The sequence below is a fragment of the Lepidochelys kempii genome, chromosome 7 (genome assembly GCF_965140265.1).
Source record: "Lepidochelys kempii isolate rLepKem1 chromosome 7, rLepKem1.hap2, whole genome shotgun sequence".
Classification (NCBI taxonomy): domain Eukaryota; kingdom Metazoa; phylum Chordata; order Testudines; family Cheloniidae; genus Lepidochelys; species Lepidochelys kempii.
Genome location: NC_133262.1, coordinates 23,005,463 through 23,027,581, shown reverse-complemented (window position 1 = coordinate 23,027,581; position 22,119 = coordinate 23,005,463). Strand labels below are relative to the sequence as shown.

General features: G+C 44.7%; 1 protein-coding gene across 6 annotated transcripts in view; it reads right to left on the bottom strand.

Annotated features, from left to right (window-relative positions):
- Positions 1 to 9,885: 9,885 nt before the first annotated feature.
- ABTB1 (ankyrin repeat and BTB domain containing 1) overlaps positions 9,886 to 22,119 on the bottom strand; it is a 42,767-nt gene continuing 30,533 nt past the window's right edge. For all 6 annotated transcript variants that reach the window (XM_073351366.1, XM_073351368.1, XM_073351364.1 and 3 more), the window contains 4 exons: positions 20,309 to 20,407; positions 19,546 to 19,713; positions 15,962 to 16,162; positions 9,886 to 14,077 (listed from right to left, as the gene is read on the bottom strand). In XM_073351366.1, the coding sequence (XP_073207467.1) occupies positions 13,871 to 14,077; positions 15,962 to 16,162; positions 19,546 to 19,713; positions 20,309 to 20,407 (675 nt within the window). In that variant the 3' untranslated portion in view covers positions 9,886 to 13,870. The remainder of the gene's footprint in view (positions 14,078 to 15,961; positions 16,163 to 19,545; positions 19,714 to 20,308; positions 20,408 to 22,119) is intronic.

Genomic DNA, 22,119 nt, shown 5'->3' with positions numbered 1-22,119 from the left:
CAAACAGAAGATTGTGGCAGATCCGAAGTCAGCAAGATATATTACTCCTTATTCTGGACTGCACACGTGACATTAGCCATACAGAATAAATGACTTTAATGGTGCGTTTTGTACCAACCAACAGAACCTAGTGAAAATGTCCCTGCAATGGTGACTGTCAGAGAGCATTTTCTAGAATTTATTGACATTGATGATACCACAGGAGGTGGTATGACAAATGTGCTTCTTAAAAAGCTGGAAGACATGGGAATTGAGATAGCTGACATGAGAGGTCAGGGCTACGATAATGGTGCCAACATGAGAGGAAAGAACAGAGGAGTGCAGACACGGATCCGAGAGTTAAACCCTTGAGCTTCTTTTGTCCCGTGCAGTTCTCATTCATTGAACTTGGTGGTCAGTGATGCAGCATCAGCTTCTAGTGAGCCGGCTGAATTTTTTAAATGTAATTCAAAGCATCTATGTATTTTTCTCTGCATCAACTCATCGATGGCAAATTTTGAAGCAACATCTGGGAACATCCTCTCTGACATTAAAAGCACTGAGTGCCACACGATGGGAAAGTCGAGTGGAGGCGATAAAGCCTATCAAACATCAAATTGGGAAGATAGATGATGCCATAGTTGCCATTATGGAGGATAATGCTATAACAGGAACTGTTTGTGAGAGAACAATGGCAGAGGGAAATGGAATCACCAGAAACATACATAACTTCAAATTTCTGTGTGGCTTAGTGTTGTGGCATGACATACTGTTTGAAATAAATGTTGTAAGCAAGAGACTCCAAGGTGTTGACCTTGATATATCTGGAGCAATGGAACAACTAGACAAAGCAAAGTCATACCTACAGTCTTATCGGTCAGATGAGGGATTTCAAACGTTCTGAAGAGTGCACAGAAGTTGGCAAAGGAACTTCACACTGAAGCTATTTTCCCACCCATTCAAGAATACAACAGTCACTGAAGAAGATGACATTTTGATTATGAGGCACGGGATAATCCCATAAGAGACCCCAAACAACAATTCAAAGTTGAATTCTTTAACCAGGTGCTAGATTGTGCAATGCAGTCAGTTGAAGAACGTTTCATGTAGCTAAAGGAACACAGCAGGATATTTGGGATATTGTACGATATTCCAAAACTCCTCACTATACCTGAAGAAGACCTACACCAGCAATGCAGGGCACTAGAGACAGTGTTGACACAGGATGACATGCGTGATATTGATGCGAGTGATTTAGGTGATGAACTGAAAGCCCTTTCAAGATACATTTCAACAGGATCAACTCCACAGGCTGTCCTGGAATATATGTGCACAAATAAGATGACCACCCTCTCTCCAAATGCTTTTGTTGCTCTGCGCATACTTCTAACACTTCCTGTAACAGTTGCCAGTGGAGAAAGCAGCTTCTCCAAGCTGAAGTTAATAAAAACACATTTACGCTCCACAATGACACAGGAGAGGCTGGTTGGCCTTGCAACCATCTCAATAGAGCATGAGCTGGCCCAGACTGTGGGCCTTCAGGAAGCAGTTCAAATCTTTGCAACCAAGAAGGCACGGAAAGCACCACTTTGATTATTCAAACAGATAAAAATGCCAGTGTTCACTTTGCAGATACGAAAAGTTACATTTGCTGTTCAGGCGCTTGAAAGTTAAGTGTTACTTAAAATTGTTGAACAAGGCATTTTAAGTTGTTAGTTCTCCATTATTGGGGTAGGTAGCAGAGCAGTACCATGAGAAGAGAACAGGAAGAAGGCAGAACTGAGACCTTTCAAAGTTTTGGCCCAAGCGAGGGGGCATGGGGACATCATTTGAGCTCCCCGCCTCAGGAGCCAAAATGTTGTGGGCTGGCCCTGCGAGACCTGGGTTCAATGCCCTGCTTGGGAAAACCAGCCTCTCTGCGCTTCAGTTCCCCATCTATAAAATAGGGATACCTCAGAGGGGTGAAACATTCAGATACTAGAGTAATGGAGGCCATATAAGTACCTAAGATAGGCAGACTGGTGAAAGGTCTGAACTGCCACCACCTCTGTGCCTGCCCTCCCCAACCCCGCAGCTCTATGCCACCCAGGGATCAGCTCTGAAACCAGCACTGCCTGCCAGCAGCAAATTTCTCCGCTTCCCTGTGGGCGGGCAGCAGCCGCCACCCTCTGCTCTGCCTTGCAGCCAGGACAAATGCCCAGTTTCGGCAAAAAAGTAGGGACGGCCGGGACAGAGCTGAAAAAGGGGACTGTCCTGGCCAAAATGGGATGTATCACCACCCTAGCCAGCCCGGGCCTATTGTTCCCGGCCAGCCCCTCACTCCCGGGACCAACCCCCCTGCGCTGTGCCCCATTGCCCCTAGCAAACCGCTTGATCCAGGCGTACCCCACAGAGAACATGGGGCTGGGGAGCTCAGCCTCCTTACACCAGCCTCTCCTCCCCGGCAGTATGAGTCCCTGAGGTAAAATCCACCCTCCCTTGCAAACAAGGGCTCACTCAGCTGAAAGGAGCCCACCTACCTCAGTAAAAGGAGGCGAGCCTGGTGAGCCCAGTACCAGAAACCACCCTTCCAAAAACAGCAACAAGACACCTCTCTCCCCCTCCTCCTGCACAAGTTATTGCTGGCTCCTCCCCATTGTCATCTCCTGTCCTCTCAGACCCTCCTCCTGCACAAGTCATTGCTTACTTCCCCCCTCCCCGTCTTCCCCCAACACTGAATGCTTGTTTGTCTGAGTGATTGGCTGAACAAGAAGTAGAACTGAGTGGACTTGTAGGCTTTTAAGTTTTACATTGTTTTATTGTTAAGTGCAATTCTTCTTTTTTACATAATTCTACATTCATAAGTTCAACTTTCATGATAAAGAGACTGCACCACAGTACTTCAAGGAGGTGAATTGATGTTTCTTTTTTACAGTGCAAATGTTTGTAATAAAAATATAAAGTGAGCACTGTACACTTTGTATTCTGTGTTGTAATTGAACTCAATATATTTGAAAATGTAGAAAACATCCAAAAATTTAAATAAATGGTATTTATTATTGTTTAACAGCACGATTAATTTTTTTAATCATTTGACAGCCCTAATATATATATATATATATATATATATATATATATATATATATATATATATATACACATTATTAATAGGACATTAGATGGCAGTGGAGAGTAAAGTAGGGCTGTAATTCACACTAAAACCACCTACAGAGACGGATAGTTCATAAAGGATGAAATAGAGATACATGCATTCATTTTTCTGTCACACGTGGGGAAGGCAACATGGGCACCTGCACGGTCATCTCCAGAAAGGGAGTGGGGTCAGGGGGGACAGAACACGAATAGGAAAGCTGGATTATAAACCCTATTCATCTTTAAATTTTGCCTCAGTTTCTCCTCCAGTAAAATGTGGATAATGCTTGTTTGCCCTTTGTAAAGAGCATTGAGGTCTGTGAATGAAGAGTACCAAATATTACCTATCCTAGCCATTACTAGGAATGCCTGCAGTGGCAGACTCTTCTAACAGATTGTCACCAAGAGAGGAAGGATCAGGTTGGATAAGGTGAGAGAGACCCAGACACACAACTGTCATGGTTACAGGGCTAGCAGCACCTTTGGCCCCCTTCTGGGTCTCCGAGTGCTGTCCCTCAGGCATTAGGCCTTTTGACATTATTTCCCCCAGGATAGGATACCACAATTCTCCGCCTGCTAGGCTGGGTGGTGAGCTACAGCACCCTGTGGTGAAACCATGCTTACCTAGCATGCCCAACTGGGTTTGGGTCCGCACACAGTGCCAGAAAAAGAAAAGGAGGACTTGTGGCACCTTAGAGACTAACCATTTTATTTGAGCATAAGCTTGCATGAGCTACAGCTCACTTCATCGGGTTTACAATGGCGCCAGTGGCTCCATGGAGCCAGGCCAGGTCAGAAGGGCCCAGGCCTGCTCCGCTTGCACTGTGCCCTGAGATCCCACCAGCCTGCTGGCTCCCCACCCCCACCCACCACTTGCTCCTCTTGGCCAGCCCGTCGGCCAGCTGACGGCTCCTCTCTGCCCTGTCGCCCACCTCACCAGCTTCTGCCTGCCTCCTGGCCGGACCCCAGTGCACCTCTGGCTCTGGCTGGGCCTCTCCAGGCAATCGGGTCTTGAGGGAGCCTGGCTGGGGCAGGCCCTGGCCTGGCTGATCATGCCACTCCCAAGGGGCTGGAGCAATTCCCCATCCCGGGACCAGCCCTGGCTGCACCGCTGGCTCAGCCCGGCAGACACAGTCGCCTCCCAGAGAGCCGGTGAGTGTGGCCAGGAGGCAGGGCATGGGGGAGTGGGTCTCTGAAAGGGTGCTGCTGGGCTGTGAGGGGGCAGGGAAGAACTCTGTGTGTTGGGGCACTAGGGTGTTGGGGGGGGGGCGCTGGATGTTGTGCATTTGTGACAGAGTTGGGGGAGCCCAGGCATAATGGGTCCGGGGGAGGGGGGGGCTCTGGCCACTGGAAGTCGGGGGTGTTGAATGCAGGGGGCTGTGTGGTGTGCCGTGGCGTGGGCCCACCCCCCGAGGGGAAGGGACATGCTGGCAGCACAGGGCCAGGCGGGCCACTGTGTGTCTGGCAACTGCCGGTTTGTAAATAGTGCCCTAGCACTGGGCTGGGTGGAGCAGGGTCAGCCCTCCCATGCCATGCCCCTGGCCATCCCTTTGCTCTGGGGACTGACCCCCCCTATGCTCCATTGCCCCCAAGGGGGCCCACAAATATGTTTGGTGCCGGGCCCGCAAAAGGTTAATCCAGCCCTGTCTGCACATCTTTCCTTTGGATGCAGTGGTGTATCAGTGATCAGCCAGCTTTCTCAAGCCAAAGTACTGTTTAATCTTAACAGTTGAAACAAAGCACACCATAAGAGAAAAAAAAAGATTTTAACAGGCTACATAAACAAGTTACACAAACCTAAAGCCCCATCACCCTGTGGTGTCTGGCCAGGCAGGCTTTGCTGCTTCAGACCCACCAGCAGAGTCTGACTATCTCAGTCTGTTCTCCACAAACAGCTCTCCAACAATCGCCTCACCCTCTCTCCAGTGAGTGATTTTAACAGTTTAGTATCCTTTTGATCTTCTTACTTCCAGCCTTGGCAACACAAATCTTGTAACTTTGCCTAGAGGCATTATCTTTTAATGACCCCTCCTCTGTTTAGTGTGAGGTTGTTTATCTGGAGCTATTGTGGTGCCTTCCTGCTTGTTTCTTAACAACACTACTATTAAATGAAACCAACATACGCCTGCAGTAAGCATTCCAGTAATCCAATACAGCCAGACGGTAACTCTCCCAATAGCCAGGTCACATACAGTGTCTATAAATTATTAGAGATCAGCTCCATGCCCTTCATGACTCCTTGAGAGGTAGAGTTTAATTTAGGCATTGGATTAGCTTTCTCTCTCCATGGGACTAAGTCAGGCTGTGGATGCTCCTCAACGCCTGGACTATTTCCAGAAATCCAGATGAAAAAATTCCTAAGAGATCAATTAAGAGTTTGTATGAATCTCCTGATATGCACGAATGTCTAATTACAGGAAACTTGGCAAAGAAATCTGTTTAGCCCAGAAGGAGGTGAATAGTCTAGCTGAGGAAGCATTTATTCCAACTCCCAAGAAAATGTCTACAGAGAAGAAAGTATGGAGGGACCGGGGAGAGGATTTAGTGAGGCAGCTAATGCTACAATAAGAGAGAACTGTCAGGACAATGGCTAATACTATTCCTTAACTATTTTCAAGTTTTAAGAAAGTTTCCCTAAATAAGAGAGAATAAAACAAGACTCAGCTACTCAAAGGCGATGGACCAAATCCTGGTATCCTGAGTCAAAGTTACCAATCAAGTCAATGGAACTTTAGGTTTACTGAGGACAGCAAGATTTTGCTCCAAATTTCTTTCCACAATTATTGTTTTTAATTTAAAAACTAGCTTTTCCTCTGGAAAATGGTGAGACCTGCACAGCTTTTCTAAAAGCAAAGCAGCACTCTGAGTAAGACTTCCACTTAGGAATAGATTATGTGCCATATGCAAGCTCACATTACAAATATATTATCATTTGAAGTTACTGCTTCCTTCACTTTGGATTACAGGGTTGGTTTTCTGGCAGGAAGCTTCTCACCACTGCTAACACTAGAGGAGCTGCGCCTGCATTAACAACATTGGGATCCCTAATGGAGCGAACCTCCACCACTCACTGATGTTTTTACCACTGTGTCTTCTAACCCTGCTCAAAGCAGGTGTATGCGACATGGTGTTAATGTCACTGGCTGCAGGAACTTAGTCTGGACCAGTGCTCTCACAACTTCAGGGGTGCTGGAACAATTTTTATAGTGGGGAGGCTGAGAGCCATTGAACCAAACTGTAAATCCTGTATATAATGGAAACCACTTCAAGACAGGGGGTGCGGCAATGCCCCCTCCGAATCCCGCCACACCCCTAGTTCCAACTCCTATGCACAGCACTCATCTGTAGGGGGGTGCTGCACCAATGGGAACTTTTTTCCAATTCCCCCCCCCAGTGGGGACAAGGCCTTACCCACCAAGTTCTCAGTTCAAGATTCTTACTGAGAGCACGACCACCACTTTGCAGCAGAGTAGGGAAGAAATCATTTTCTAATTCTGTTCCTTCTGAAGTAGAACATGACAGCTGTTTAGTTAGCAGCATTCACCATCGCTACAAAGCAAGTTAGGTCAGGGAGTGAGGAATGCTGTGCCTACTTGACCCTCTGTGGGGAATTCAGGGACACACAAGAGTTACCCAAGCTAAAACTTGTCCAGGACACCAGGCTCAACACACTCATCTCTTGCAAAAAAAAAAACAAAAAAAACACAACAACAACAACAACCAAACATTCTAAAAATCTTCAGTGACCACAAGTAATCAGGATCTGAAGAGCAAGAGCCCCTCTGAAATACTCTCCTGTCCATTTTGTATTGTGTTCTCAGTGTCTCAGCAACAGTGTTTTTGGGGAGAGGGGAAAGGAAATAAGGCCATTAATAAGTTAGGTCTTAAAACTACTTGGTAAAGTTCTTCCTGGTATGGGCACAGCAACTCTAGAGCAGCAGAATGCTAGCTCCACTGTTATGGAAGTATTTTAAATTAAATTAATAGCAATATTGGTTCTTGTGCTGTTCTGTGCCTGGATTATATTAGAATGCTCACTTCTTTAGATGTTTATTATGGGAGATCAAAGCTGATCTTTCCAGTAAGGGCTAAGATGATCCTACCATTCTCTGTCTGAGCAGAGGATTTCATTCTACAGTATTACTTTATTTGCCTGAAGTGCAGATTTCTATGTACAGATTCTCTCTCTCAGTGGATCAGTGTCACTTGTCAGGCAACTCCATGTCACTAACCATAATGGCATCAGGATGCTCCTGTCCACCCAAAACGATGGGATAAGAGAACCTCTTCATCCCATCCTTCAACAGGGCAATTATTACACCTTAACACACAGACCAGCTCCCCTAAATACACAATGATACAAATCCCAAGTTTCTTCAATATAAGAATACATTCAGTCCAAATAGAAGCTCATTCAAATATTTTCTAGAAGTCTTACCTACCAGGGTCTTCTCAGCCCAGCAGACAGCACTCTTCCTGGGTGCACTTCTTCCAAGCACTAGCTGAGAAGGAGAGGAGCCTGAATTATAAAGGCCCAAGACTCCTCCCCTTTCCCAGCATGCCTAGCAAGAGGAGTACAATGGCCAGGCCTCCCTTCCCCCACTCTCTTATAGGAGTGATTCAGACAGCCTCACTTGGCTTTTCTCCTCTCTCTTTCCAGTGAAGAACCCCTGTTTTGAACCATGCCTTGAGATCAATGTGGAAAGAGCCTGGAGCTTTCCCTGGACTTGCCTCTTGATCTTTTCCAGTCCTGGAGCCTCGTCAGCTAACACTGCGGGAAAAGGGGAGCTGTCTCTTATACTCCCTCCTCTCAGAGCTTATCTCAGGAACCTGGCAAACAGATCCTTGGGAACATGGCTAGCTCATTAGCTGGAACTGAAGTCCCTTCCCCGAGCCCCCTTCTTTATTCTCCAGCAATTGCTTGCTGTCACGCTCCCTTCAAGTCTTACTAACCTCAGGGTGTTATGGGAGAAGTGCCTCATCAAAAAAAGCACGTGCAATACTGCAGGGCTTTTTTCCCCCCAAAAAATGTTGACCATTCTTAACTGCTGTCATCTCTCTAGGCACCTTTTTGATTTCTAAGCTTAATTTTTCGTGTGCATTTAATGCTCATGAAAGGTACTGGATTGACAGCCCTGGAAACCAAAGTCCCTTTTATTTGCCAAAGAAGTAGAGTATGGCCAGGTAGGTATAGCCAAGATCTTTCTCTCTCACACACGCACACACTTCCAACAGCATTCCACAACCCCAACCCTGAGGGGCCACTTCTTTTGCCCGGAGGGGAGTTCAGTCTCTATTTGACTCTTGCTTTTCTTCCAAGACAAACAAACAGTTTGGAAAAGTGTAGAGTCCTTGTTTAAACTGTGGTTCTACTTTGATAAGTGGGTTCCGCTGCAGGCTCTGTCTCTTAACTCCATGTCAGATTTGTTTTGTTTCCAAGAACTGCTCTAACTACCAGCCCCCGAAACTCCCTCTGGAATCTGGGAGTCAGAGCTCCCTCTGCCTTTAACTTCATCACTGGCAAAGACTCTGCAACTACAGCATGTACATCATCCGCTGAACTGTTAACTACATTAACTCAAAATTGAATCCCGCTCCCAGAAATGTGTGGATTTTGCAGTGCAAACAGGAGCAAGATATAGAGAAAACTTCATTTCAGTCAATAGACAGAGCAGAGGAATCTGTCAACACACAGTGAATGAGGTCTGTTAACTGAGAAGGTGCCATTTTTAGAAACTGACCATAAATGCACCAACACAAACTACTTGAGCGGGTAAAAGATAATCCAATCCATGGCTTTTACTCTAGGGTCTCAGCAAGTTCCACTTTCACCATGAATAGCCTTCTTTAAACACTGTTGTCCTGCTGGTACAAGTCACAAACTGAAGACTGATCACTGTCTGAACTTTTCAAAAATAGGTCCCTTCAGTCAGTTTCAAGTCATTCAAAGGTTTCTGGGCTTCCCCCAAGAATACTGTATGTTCTTACATAGAGCTACCTAGCATGCGCTTGGGTTTTTACTTCCAGAGATGCTGGGTACACACAACTCGTGAGCTGTAGCTCACGAAAGCTCATGCTCAAATAAATTGGTTAGTCTCTAAGGTGCCACAAGTACTCCTTTTCTTTTTGCAAATACAGACTAACACGGCTGTTACCCTGAAACAACTCTCACTGAAGTCAATGGGAGCTGTAGGTGTTCAGCACCTTTACCAGTCAGGTCACTACCATTTGCTACGGAAACAACATTCTAGCAATCTGGCTGCATACGGGGTTTGAAGGGGAGACAAAAGTCTGCTCTCTTCTCAGAGATGGAGGTGGATGCAGCTGGGATACTTCTGTGATCATGAGGTTTCTTCCATGAAATTACTTGTGCCTCAGGGAGAACCCCCAAAGTACACTGGTGTCAAAATAATCTCTGGCATAATTCAATGGAGTTACACTAGGGATGAATTTGGCCCAGGCAGGGCAATAGTAATAAGGCAAGACATTCCAGGGGTGGGAAGAAGAAAGCCCATATGTGGAGAAAAAATAAAAACATTCTCAATTCTTTGCTGTTGTGTTGTATCAGGGATTATATGACTGGCCCACTGGGAGGGGGGGTGGAAACACATGTTTTCCCCCACTGCTTAAGAGCAGAAAAAAAATAGTTATTTGGTGGGTGGGTGGGTGGGGATGTGGAGTGCAGGCTAAATGTACCACCTGGGTCTTTTCAGAAATAAAGTCACGCAGACATCATTAGGGTCATTAACAAACAGGCCGCAGCAGAGACAGGCATAGTGAAATATACATTTTTTTTTTATTGCTGCACACATGCTCACACATTACATTTTTAAATATTTTTATTATAATATATTGCTGCTCTGATAAACTTTACAATTTTCTTATTTCAAGAAAGTGCTAATCGTCAATTAAGAGGATGGGGATAGCAGAACAGAACACAAAAAAAGACTAACAAGAGAAATCCTAATTTTTCATCTTGCAATAAAATTATTTGCAACACTAAAGTGAGTTCAACACATGTTACAAACTAGTTTATTTATTTTACAATTAAGGAGCTTGTTCTGTATCTTAACCACCTGCTTATCTGTTTTTCAGAGAGATGAAGGAGCCCTAGATACTCAGTAATTGGACAATCCAGTTTAGTTCAGAGATTTAGCCACTATGTACAGCTGGACAGGCAAGGTGTACCGAATTCATCCAGCACATTTAACAAAACTGCATTACCAGGGAGGAAAATAAAAAGGCCACATTGACCTTTAATCCCACAAATTACAACTTCTAAGTGGTTCCCTGCTTAAAGGGACAGGAATGGACACATTTAAGAACAGCTGCATGGAAAATACTTACAAACTGTGTGGCTGCCATTTCACCCATTTTTGTACCACTCTCCTTTTTACTGTAAAAGTTAAGATACCTGCATGGAAAAAGGATAGTGTTTTTTCAACAGTCCTGCTCCTGAATCTTACTTCCAACACACACCATGCTCTGAGGGCAAAAGCCAAATTCACTGCTGGTGTAAATCCATCTAAATTGGTGGCCCGTAGTCTTCTGGGTGGAAGGGGGGGAGGTCACAACAGTTGCTGCGAAAAGGAAGGTTGTGTTGCAAGCAGAGTGATTGAGAAATGTATACAGCAGGAGCAGAGAAGAGGTGATAAAAACCTGAGCCTCATGCTTATATACAAAGTCATATTTAGTAATAAAGGGAAGAGAAAGACAGGTGAATCGTACCAGTTTAGCTAGAAGGTTGTTTCTGAATAACAGGTTTTGCGGGCTTTAAAGAGCTTACATCTCAGAGGGTGAGACAACACACACTCCTTCCCCTGACACAAAATACAAGGGATTTAGCATTAGTCTAACCAGCCCTTCCCCCCACATCTTAAATTGAGACACGCTTCACCAGCTGCAGGTTACTTTTGGCTCTCAGAACTTCATTGTCCTGTCGTTCTGTCCTTCAGCCAATGCTAATCTGTGCTCTGTAGATGGATACGGAAGTACACAGACCTAGGGTGTTCTAAAATACACACATTTAAGGAGCAGAACATACAGTTCCTCTTTCCATGTCATTATTCTGATACAGGACCAGGCATGCACACTATGGAACCAAGATGCTGGCACCTGCCTGCAAAAAGCAAACCAGAAAACTCACCTGTTTCCCCAAAGGAATTTCTAACAAAAATAGAGGTAGATCCTGCTCGAATAGCTCAACACCCTCCAGAGACACTCTCTTCCCCAAAGATGCCTCGTCTGCAGGAGACGCCACATAAATATGGATAAGAAGAATCCTCTGGAGGCTGGGAGAGCCAGTACATAGCTGAAAACTCTTGGCTCTGACAACGCATCTCAGTCCTGACCTGCTAGTCTATTCTTGGGCTTCCACGCACAACTCTGCTGATACAGCTCAACCCCGCCGGCAATACCTACTACTCTACCCACACTGAGCCTTTTGGAGTCTTAGCCAAACTATGTAGGAACTTCATAATCATAACTAAACCAAGACAATCATATGCAATTTCATTAGCTGTCCAAGCCACTTCGGAAGCCAGGCTAGCAGATGGGAAAGGACAACATAAAGCCCACATAACACAGTCCTTGCCATACAGGGGAACTTAAATCCCTTCCCTTGGTTATGTTGAAAAAACGCTACCAAAAGCATGGTCAGAGGAGCTGTTGGGGACCCAGATCACCTATCTGCATGAACAATGCACAGGGGCAACACACAATAGCACAAGTCACTAGGGTGTGGTTTGAAACCCCTACATCATGCAGTTACTGTAAACAGCAACATCCACCAGTGACAGCAGCACCAACATTTTGATAGGATTCCTCATGCAACTAATACAGCCCAATTTTCTCCCTCCCAGGCAGAAAGAATCCACTCAAAGTCCTTGGCAGCATTAAATTTCCAACATTATGATACTTCCTCTGTCTCCCACCATTAAGCCACGTGCTTCCTATGACTGTCTAAAGGGTAAGAGCAGTTAAGTCTCCATGCTTTGCTCTCTGGGAAAACCTGACAGTGAATCCTTGGGACTCTGATGACAACTCTAGAAAGTCTAGCATCCATAGTGTATCCTTGTGACAAGAGACAGGAGATTTATGAAGAAAGAACAAAATCTGGGTGCACGCAAGATTTTGTGACCGTAGATCCCCTTCCTCTCTCTAGCCAACACCAAGAAAATAGCCTGACCTCACTCACAAGTTAACAAAGAGAGGATGTAATTGCCTGTACTCTGGCAATAATGTCTCTTTGGAGTATCACCCAGTATCAGCACACAGGACCACTGAATCCAACCTGAAGTCATTTCATGACCCTAACATCCTGTAAAATTGCAACTTCCAGCCATGCTGTCACACAAAACAGAGTGACAAGTAAAACTCTTGCTACACTTCCACCTCCGAGGGTATCTAGAAACAGGGCAACACTAAAGAGGGACATCTAGTGAGACAGGATGGGTTGTAACAGGGAAGGGCTGTAACGGCATGGAAACAGGGCTCGGAGAACTAGTCCATATGATGAGATGTACTTAGTGCAACTGCTGACTGATGTTGAGAAAAGAGGGAAAGACCAGCACCATCCCTCTCTAAAAGCCAAGGGAGACCAGATTTCTAAAGATAATGATATCTATGGCAGAGGAAGAATCCCCAAACACATTTGCAAGGATGAACAATTAGCTTCTTGAAGAACAAGGAACTCAAGGTTTTTAAGCCGGAGTAAAGTCAGAAGACGAAAGATTAGGACAGATGAACTGCGACAGGCCTTGTAAAGCTCCCTTTTCTTTGTAACCCACCCTTAAACTTTGATAAGTCTCTCCTTCATCCTTACACAACAGGCCAAAAAAAGAATACGTGGCAACTCAGAGGACAGGAGCTGCTCCCCTGTTCGAGCGAGACAAGGGCAGTACCTCTGCATCAGTGCCTTTGAAAAGTCACTGGCTCTTTAGCAGACTGGGTCTCTCTCCTGCTGCTCTCGAATGTATTTCTACAGGTTTATATTTGGGACATGCATTAAACAAAGTATCCAGAAAAGAAATTATTCAATTTAGCCATGTCCCCCTGATCAAGGATACACTGTCACAATCTGTCAGAATATGGATTTAAAACCTAAACTTCCATACTACACGGAGGGTGTAAATCCAAGTGCCAATGCTTGAAGGATCCCAGTAGTTTGTGACTGAGAAACAGGAAGAGCAGGTGAAGTCAGATAGTGCCTCTCTAAGGCTAAATTCCTGTGCACCATTAACATGCCATCCTCTCCGCTAACTCCCCATAATCCTGACAGCGAAAGACCAGCCAGTTTAATTCTAACAGATTCCTTTACACTCAGCATAATCCATTTTTGTTCCCTTGATCACTACACAAGAACCCTGGTTTGAACCAATTTCAGAAATGCATTGCTGGCTAAGAGGGTGGGGCAGCTCCTGGGGCCAGATGTCATGGAGTCCATTAATAGAGCTCCATTAGTCATGTGGTTGGCAGTTCCCTCTCAGTGCTATATCGTACAAACAGTAACTATCAAACTGGTCTGCACTTTGGGATCCTATTAACGGAAGGAAAAAAACAAAAACGTGAGTGTCCAGCCATGAATGAATTAAAAGGAAACCATGCCGGGGGAGGTGGGGGGGGGAAGGTGGTGGGTAGGAGGAGAGAAAAAAAGAAAAAAAAGTCATTTGACTAAGACTCATATGTTCTTGCATTCAGAGGCAACCCACTGGAGGTCACACCGGCTGCTCTCTGCATCCAACAGCAGGATTTACAGACTTCAGCACTCGAGCCCTATACTGGTCAGGAGGTTTTCCAGTGCCTCTAGTTTCTGGTTGGCCTCCTCGATGGCACTGTAAGTCTGCACATTGCTGGTGATGTGGAAGCGGATGTCATCCACCAGGGGGATGGAATCGGTCTCCTGCCGTTCCTCCACCGCCTCAGCATTCTCCTTCACCGCAGCTGCAAACTCCTCCAACTCCACCAGCTGGAAGGATGAAGACAAGACATCAATTAGGGAAGCTGCAAGGCTGATGGGAAGTGGCAACGTGATGTTCAGCTTTCACCACTAAGTCGCCAGTTCAAATCAAGCTCAGGCCGGTAATGAGTGAAAGTCTGGAGAGTTCAGGAACCTGGGTTTGTGAAATGAATTGGAGGGTCTCAGCTTAGTTACCACTGAGAAAATGACGAAAACAAGGTCATCCCCGTAGTTGGCCCTTCTGATGAGACTTCCAACAAGGAGGATACAGAGTGCCAAGGACTGAATAGCCCCTGGAGACTGAATTCTCCTTTCACACTCTACAGGAGTCCTTCCAGGTTCAGTGTGAGACACACCAGCAAGGGGCAGCTCACAGGAAAAGCTTGTCCTGCCATTTACAAGACTGTATCTGCTCTATGGATAAACACAAGGATTCAGTCTTCAGGGCTGTCAATCCTGCACCTTTAACCAGCAGGAAAAAGACTCAAATGTTTAAAGAGCAGACAAAACCTGTCGCTAGGCTGCAACCCCCTCAGTATATTGTTGTAAACACACACTGACCAAATGTCCATCATTGCAGTGTTTGGGCACCATTTACATGAACTCACAATAGAGACAGAGAGAGAGAGAGAGAGAGAGAGAAAAAAAAACAAAAAAAACCAGGAAACAAACCTCCACAGGGAAAGCCAACAGCTCCTGTCACGGCAGAGACAGACAAGAGATGTCAATCTTGCAGTGGAACTTTAGGCCTGGTCTACACTACACTGTTTTGCCAAGAACTTCCCATCATTGCCCATACCAATTCAGCTCTCCTAGAGAAAGTGCTACTGTAGACAAGGGGTGGACATCTGCTGGCATCTAACTAATGGGTCATCTCAACTTGCTCTGTGCTCCACTAGATGACACAGTTCGTGGTCCCCTGGAGCCCTCCCTGCACCAGTACTCCCACTGTTCTTAGCATTAGTAAAACGATGGGGGAATGCCCTAAAATTGTTAGTCTAAGCAAAGTCCCAGTGGCAAGAATTAAATGTTCCCGATCACTGCTTGTACAGTTCATTCAGCTGTTAGATAAAAATCCCCTTTCCAGAACCCAGTTCTGGTCATAGGCTGATGTGTTGGTTCCCTCATTTATATTGATCAATGGCACTTTTGAATGAGAAGAACTGTTTGGAAATGATTTTCTGCACTGTTTTCAGAGGCAGGAAAGAGTTTCACACCTTTCTCAGAGCCTCTCAGCTGCAGGTAAAGAATGTTACAGCTCATGTGGGAGCATTAATTAGAGCCATTTATATAAAACTACTGACCCCGCTAGGAACCAAAATACTTAGTAGAAGAACTGAGACTGTCTGTGCCATATGGTCACTGTTTCTCTGCAGACATCACTGACTCCTGGATCTGCAAGCAGCCATAAGAGAGAATGGCCAAAACAGCAGCGGGAAGGAATGTTCAAATTGATCCTTGTGAATAGGATTCCAGTGTAATAAGATTCGTTATTTAGCTAATCATCAGTAATAATTTTTCCCTATGGAAGCCCCGATAATCTGCTTTTTGGGGGTTATAATGAATTTGAGGCTACAGTACAAAAGCACTAATTGCACCAGAAAGAGCCATGTATGGAGATGAACACTCCCACCTACCCCTGCACACAGCACCCCAATGCACATCAGTTGTGATCTGCGGCACTCAATGCTATTCCATAACTGCAGCCTTCTTCACCAGTCATGTCAAACTGTGAGGCAGGTCCTATTGAGGACCAAGGTGGGACTACAAAATTCACTTCACTTATGACCCAACAACTTCAGAAATGAAAAGTGCATACACTAAACCATGGCAACACTTAGATGCACATTTAGTAGTCACACCTGAAACATCTTAGGGAAGGGTTTCGCATACCTTCTCAATGATCTTTGCCATGTACTCCGTGCACTGGTCCTCCAGTCGCGTCAGCTGGAACAGCTTTGCAATTCTCCAGATGTTGACAACATTGTCCTCATCAAGTATCTGAGCCAAGGTTCTCCCGCACAAGCGTTTGAGCCCCGGCAACAGGTACATGTCTGCTACACACAGCACGTCATAAGCATTCTCTGGGGACAGCTGGTAATGCAAAGAAGAGAGTCACCATCAAGAAAGTCCTGCCTACACCATGTTCCTCTGTGAGAGATGAAATCTCAGGGCAATCTATTTCAGACATAATTACTTGCAGTTAGGGGAAAAACACCAGTGCAGGAGTGCGAACCCTGAGGAGAGAGCTCTATGCCACCATTCGAGAGACTGAGGCGATGTCTACACTACAGACACTACAGCGGCACAGCCACGGCACTGCAGTGCTGTAGTGTAGACACTTGCTATTGTAACAGAAGGGGTTTTTCTGCCACTGTGGTTAATCACACCCATAAGAATTCTTCTGTTGACCTAGCAATAGCTACGCCAGGGCTTACATCGGCTTAACTATTTCTCACACCCCTAAGCGACATATTAGATTGACAAAAACAATTTTTTTATTTAATGTATTTAGGAAGTTTTAACAAGTTTACAAACCCTTGCCATGTAAATATGGGAAACAGAACAATCTTTACAATACTTGTCTTTTTAAACAAAAGCTATTATACACACTTAACAGACTAGGCACGTCAAGCAAGATATTGGGTTACTTTTTATTCAATACTCAGACAAAATACATTCACCTGCAAAAATAAACCCAGCATATTAGTCTAATTTTTTTTTAAATGTTAACACTTGATTGTCATGCCCGGGCTGTGTCAAATATGCGTACACAGAGTTTTCACTCAGTTTAATGAAATCTCTAGAAATGAAGTAAGTGTTATAATGATGCTTACTCTGTAATATGACAACAGATGGTTAAATAGCAAGGTCTGATGTCTTTTTAAACAAAAAAAGTCAGTCCTAAACCTTGTTCAGACTTTTCTCTCTCTTTTTTTCCTGGCTGGTCAAATCCTTGACGTTTATTTTAATCAATCATCTACGTCACTAATCTGGAACTAGAGTTCTCTTCTGTGCAGTTTTACTATTGCTAATATGAAAGGAACTGTGAAGAGCACTGTTACCCATCTGGATTTGTGGGACATGGCATGCACATGCTCTAGAAGAGACCAGGTCATGTAGGATTCTGAGGAGAATGAAATCTTGTATGTTTATGCTAAAAAACTTCACAGTTGCAAGTTGCACAGGTACAAGCTGCAATGGTGCAGTGCCTCCACACTAGCCATTCTGGGCCAGGTGCAGTGCTGCCCACATCCACACACAGATACAGATGATCATTTCAAAGTGGGGTTGCACTAGAAGGATTACTTGCACCATTGCAGCTGCAGTGCTTGCATGGCTGTCTACACTAGTACTAGAGTAAACAAGATCATTCAGAGCAAGGGTGCATTGGAATGGGACTGGAAAGGTGAATCCTTGTTTGCCACAGTGCACAACTGTACATAAGAATGCAAGGTGTATTAGGAGGCATGTCAGAGGCTCACAATAGTTGTTAAAGTGCTGTAACAAAGCTATGCAGTTCAAAGCAGCAACAGCAAGGTTGTCGGGGTTATTCATCAAGTGTTGTTATAGACGCAGGTTTCCCAGATCTGTGCTCCCTCTCACTTTACATAGTCCAAAGCCATGTTTATACCTTTCTCAAGGACTTTTGCACAGGAGGCTTGCATATCACCTACCCCTCCCTTAGGAGAATTTGACCACACACTGATTGAGTTTCACCCCCACAGTAACTGCAAATCTCTCTACTGTAACATCTAATAAGACGCTTTGGGAACCTATAAGGTCATGAGCATTTGAATTGAAAACACCAAACGCTCGACTGATCACTGTTCAATAAGAAAACAATCAGTTTGATGTTCCTTTTCAAACTTCCTTATATATATACACACACACACACATACACACATACACACAAGTTCCACTCAGCTGCTTATTTTTTCCCACTCAGAAACCACATGCACACACACTCCCCTTTCACTGATAATAAGGACTGCTGTGAAGGACACAACCGTGACAGAAATGTCAATCCTTTGAAAAAGGTGAGGTCATGCAGGATGGGGACTCTGGTTATGTCGGCACTAGACTGGACTTAAGCCTAAGAAGAAAAAAAACACTGTACAAACTATTGAACTTTGAAAATCTGCCAGGAAAAATAATCAAGAAAACATTAAATATAATTTTTCAAACAGATGGCCTCTTTCCACAAAAGCTCATTTGGCTTGGGACTCAAATAGCCACTGGAAAATATGACTAATAATTTTGGAATGATAGTAAATTGTTTTTAAGTGAGGTGGGCCATCAGGCATGTGCAGTGCACAAACAGGTAGCATCCGAAGAGCCACTCGAAAGGGAAGGTTGCAGCCAGAACTCTGGTTTGGAAACACTTCTACTTAGCAACAACAGAGAGTTAGCGAGATTCTGCAGGTTCAAAGAGGGGCAGCGGGAACTGGGTCTGGCTGCAGGGCTGTGATAAGATTCTGATGTGCCTTAGGGCTCCTCACCTCCCATTCCACCTGTCCTCCAGAACATAGACAATAGGAGGTTGTGAGCAGAATAAGATAATGTGAGGAAGTTCTACAGGGTATTAATGACAGCCTCAGCAAGCTAGCCAGTCACTTCCTGTCTGATAAATCATCTCTCTGCCTATCATAGATTCTATGTTGCTGCCTGTAGCCAAGCTGGTCAGCAGGAATAAGGTCACAGATGTGCAGGTGGTCACAGCAAACCAAAGGCTAACCCACAGTAGGAATGCGAGAGTAGGAATGGTACAGTCTCACTCATACAGGAAAGCCTTAAGCTTTGCTTAACCAGCTCATCAGCATCATTAACCCCTTCAGTGCTGCCAAAAGATGTATAGTGCTGGCTGCACTTTTAATTAGACTGTTAGTTCTTTGAGGCAGGGGATGTCTTTTTGTTATGTGCTTAGCACAATGGGTCCCTGATCTCTGAGTGGGACATCTAGACATTCCAGCGATGCAAGTAATTTTTGTTTTAAATGCAAAGATAGGCTGTAATGCCAACAGTAAACGAACAGGCCTCTTAACCTAAGCACACCTGCAGATCTGTTTTCAGCCGCCATCTAGTGGCAGAATTCTGACTGTGTGCCTTTGAGAGCAGTCAGTGCTACACAGTAGCATTCAGTGGGGAAGAATACACAGCCAGACAAATCATGCATTATGTATCTGGCCTAAGTAACATGCATCCTAATTTACAGGATATTAATTTAGGATGAAAGATACACATATGGCATTTAGGAGCAGTTGCACTGATGTATTCAGGAAACAAAGTCCCAGCCTAGCCTACAACATGGATAAAACCGAGATACCAGTATTTGGGTTACTGAGGTTCAAGCCAGGTAGGAGACTGGGCGAGTGGTATTTAACAAACCAGCAGTAGGATACTAGAGGATGACACTTCTGCAAAGACATCTGGGCATAACTTGAAGGCGATGAAAGGAGAGAGTAGGCTGGTCTCACCTCAGTGTCATCGCTGTAGATGTAGTAGAGGACCCTGATGAAGATGTCTTCTGAGATGTTATGAAGGGTCACCACAGGGATGGTGGGCTGAGTCTGCAGCTCCTCGCTCTCACTGAAATGATCCTCAAGAAGGGCTTTGAAGTAATCACTGCGGCCACAGAAAAATGCCTGCATTGGAAAGGAAAAATCCAACATTAACATCTCCCTTTCTGCTGCACTGAGCCAAACAGCATTAGGCAAGGGATCAACTTTCAGGAATTCATTAAGCAAGTTCCAAAGCACCGAGTCAGTAGCATAACCTCTGCCATCGCTCTGTGTTTTTATCCCTAGACTCTGATAAACTTGTTTTTTTTCTTTCATGTCTTATTTTTACACATTACTGCTCTCAAAGCAAAAGAGAGATATTAACTAGAGTGACTGTTAATCTAGAGTAGCAATACAGTTCTAGTTAGAGGGCTCAGAGTCAGGATTCCTGAGTTCTGTTTCCAGTTCCACCCTTACACTGAGTCATCCTGAACTATTAAGGATCCAGCATTTCCAATGACAGGTTCAGATTTGTTGCTGACAGTATGAGACACAGTGTAGATGCCTCTTACTGCAATTCACGAATATCCTTACCCTGAAGGGAGACAAGCTGGGCTGTTTCATTAAGAAGAGTGCTTTAAGTTTAAGCTTACCCCTGCAGTATATCTAACTATCTTGTACTAAGTGCGTGGGAAGGATGTGTACATGGACCTTGATGTTTCTAAATGTATGCGCATACCTTATGGCATAAAAAGTTGTAATCTGCCACTCGAAAACACACATCAGGACAGCTGCTAAAGTTGTCAGTGCTGTCAAATGGCAACTCCCCAAAACCCACCTAGAAAGACAAGTTAAAAGATAAGAAATTTCTGCAGTTTGCATCCATGGTATCAACATTAGAGGTGTTGGCATTGATCTATAAAGACCTGTGTGTCTTGGCTATCTGAGACACCCACCTTTACCCATTTACACCTCAGCAGCAATGGAGATCACTAGAGATGCTCTTCCTGACTGATCCTAGATTTATACATCTGAGAGCTCGATGCCTGGTAGTCTCAGTGGAGAGGCTTCTGAACTGAAATTCCCCTTCCCAGTTTGTCCAGCAGAGCCAAATGACCTTCAAGCCAACAGTGGCATGCTCATAACTCCTCTTGGACTTCTAAATGAGGAGGTGGATTGCTGGGTGGGTATTTAGTTTACATCATGGGATGGTCATCTTAACATTGACACCGGTCAAGGAAAGGCATGTTATTTTAACCATAGTATACGTAAAAAGTCATTTTATAGCTTAAGTAAAGGAATGCACAGATCTGGAGCAATTGCATTGAAACTACAATGTCATTCAATACAAAAAGAAAAGGAGTACTTGTGGCACCTTAGAGACTAACCAATTTATTAGAGCATAAGCTTTCGTGAGCTACAGCTGTTTTGTTGTGGCAGTTTCCACGATATGCATCTGATGAAGTGAGCTGTAGCTCACGAAAGCTTATGCTCTAATAAATTGGTTAGTCTCTAAGGTGCCACAAGTCCTCCTTTTCTTTTTGCGAATACAGACTAACACGGCTGTTACTCTGAAACCATTCAATACAAAGCTTCCCATGCACAGTTCAATTTCTTGTCACTCTGCAGTCCAAAGAAATTAAAGTTAAACTAATTCACTAGATTATTAACACAACTCCCTCCAATTCAATGTGCCAAGCCAACTGGCATAAAAGGTTGTGGGCTTGGTTTTTTTTAAAAATAGCATTATGGATATGTTGCTTATAAGTTATTCTCTCTCTCTGGACACAAGGGAATTCAATTGTGTGAATCTATGTTCACAGCCATGTAACCAGAGCAATTATCCCCTGAAAACAAGAGTTTCCTCTGCTTTCTCCTATCTAGGTGTATACCCTGAGCAGCCTGGGATGAAAAGTCTGATCCCTACCACAAGGCTCTCCTCTGAGCAAATCACATCAAAAACTGGCTCTAGGTTTCCCCAGGTGCAAGGGCTACAAGCCAAGAAGTTCCACATCCAGTGGAAGAATGGCAGATATTATCTCCTACCCAACCGCACTAGCAGAGAGCATTGGGTATAGTGGGGAATTAGGGTATGTCTACACTACGAAATTAGGTCGAATTTATAGAAGTCGGTTTTTTTGAAATCAGTTTTATATATTCGAGTGTGTGTGTCCCCACAGAAAATGCTCTAAGTGCATTAACTCGGCGGAGCGCTTCCACAGTACCGAGGCAAGCGTCGACTTCCGGAGCGTTGCACTGTGGGTAGCTATCCCACAGTTCCCGCAGTCTCCGCTGCCCATTGGAATTCTGGGTTGATATCCCAATGCCTGATGGGGCTAAAACATTGTCGCGGGTGGTTCTGGGTACATATCGTCAGGACCCCGTTCCCACCCTCCCTCCCCCCGTGAAAGCAAGGGCAGACAATCATTTCGCGCCTTTTTTGTCTGCTGCCAGCCAAAGATGTAAAGGATAGATGGAGTGGGTCAGAACAAGAAATAGACCAGATTTGTTTTGTACTCATTTTCCTCCTCCCCTGTCTAGATCACACTG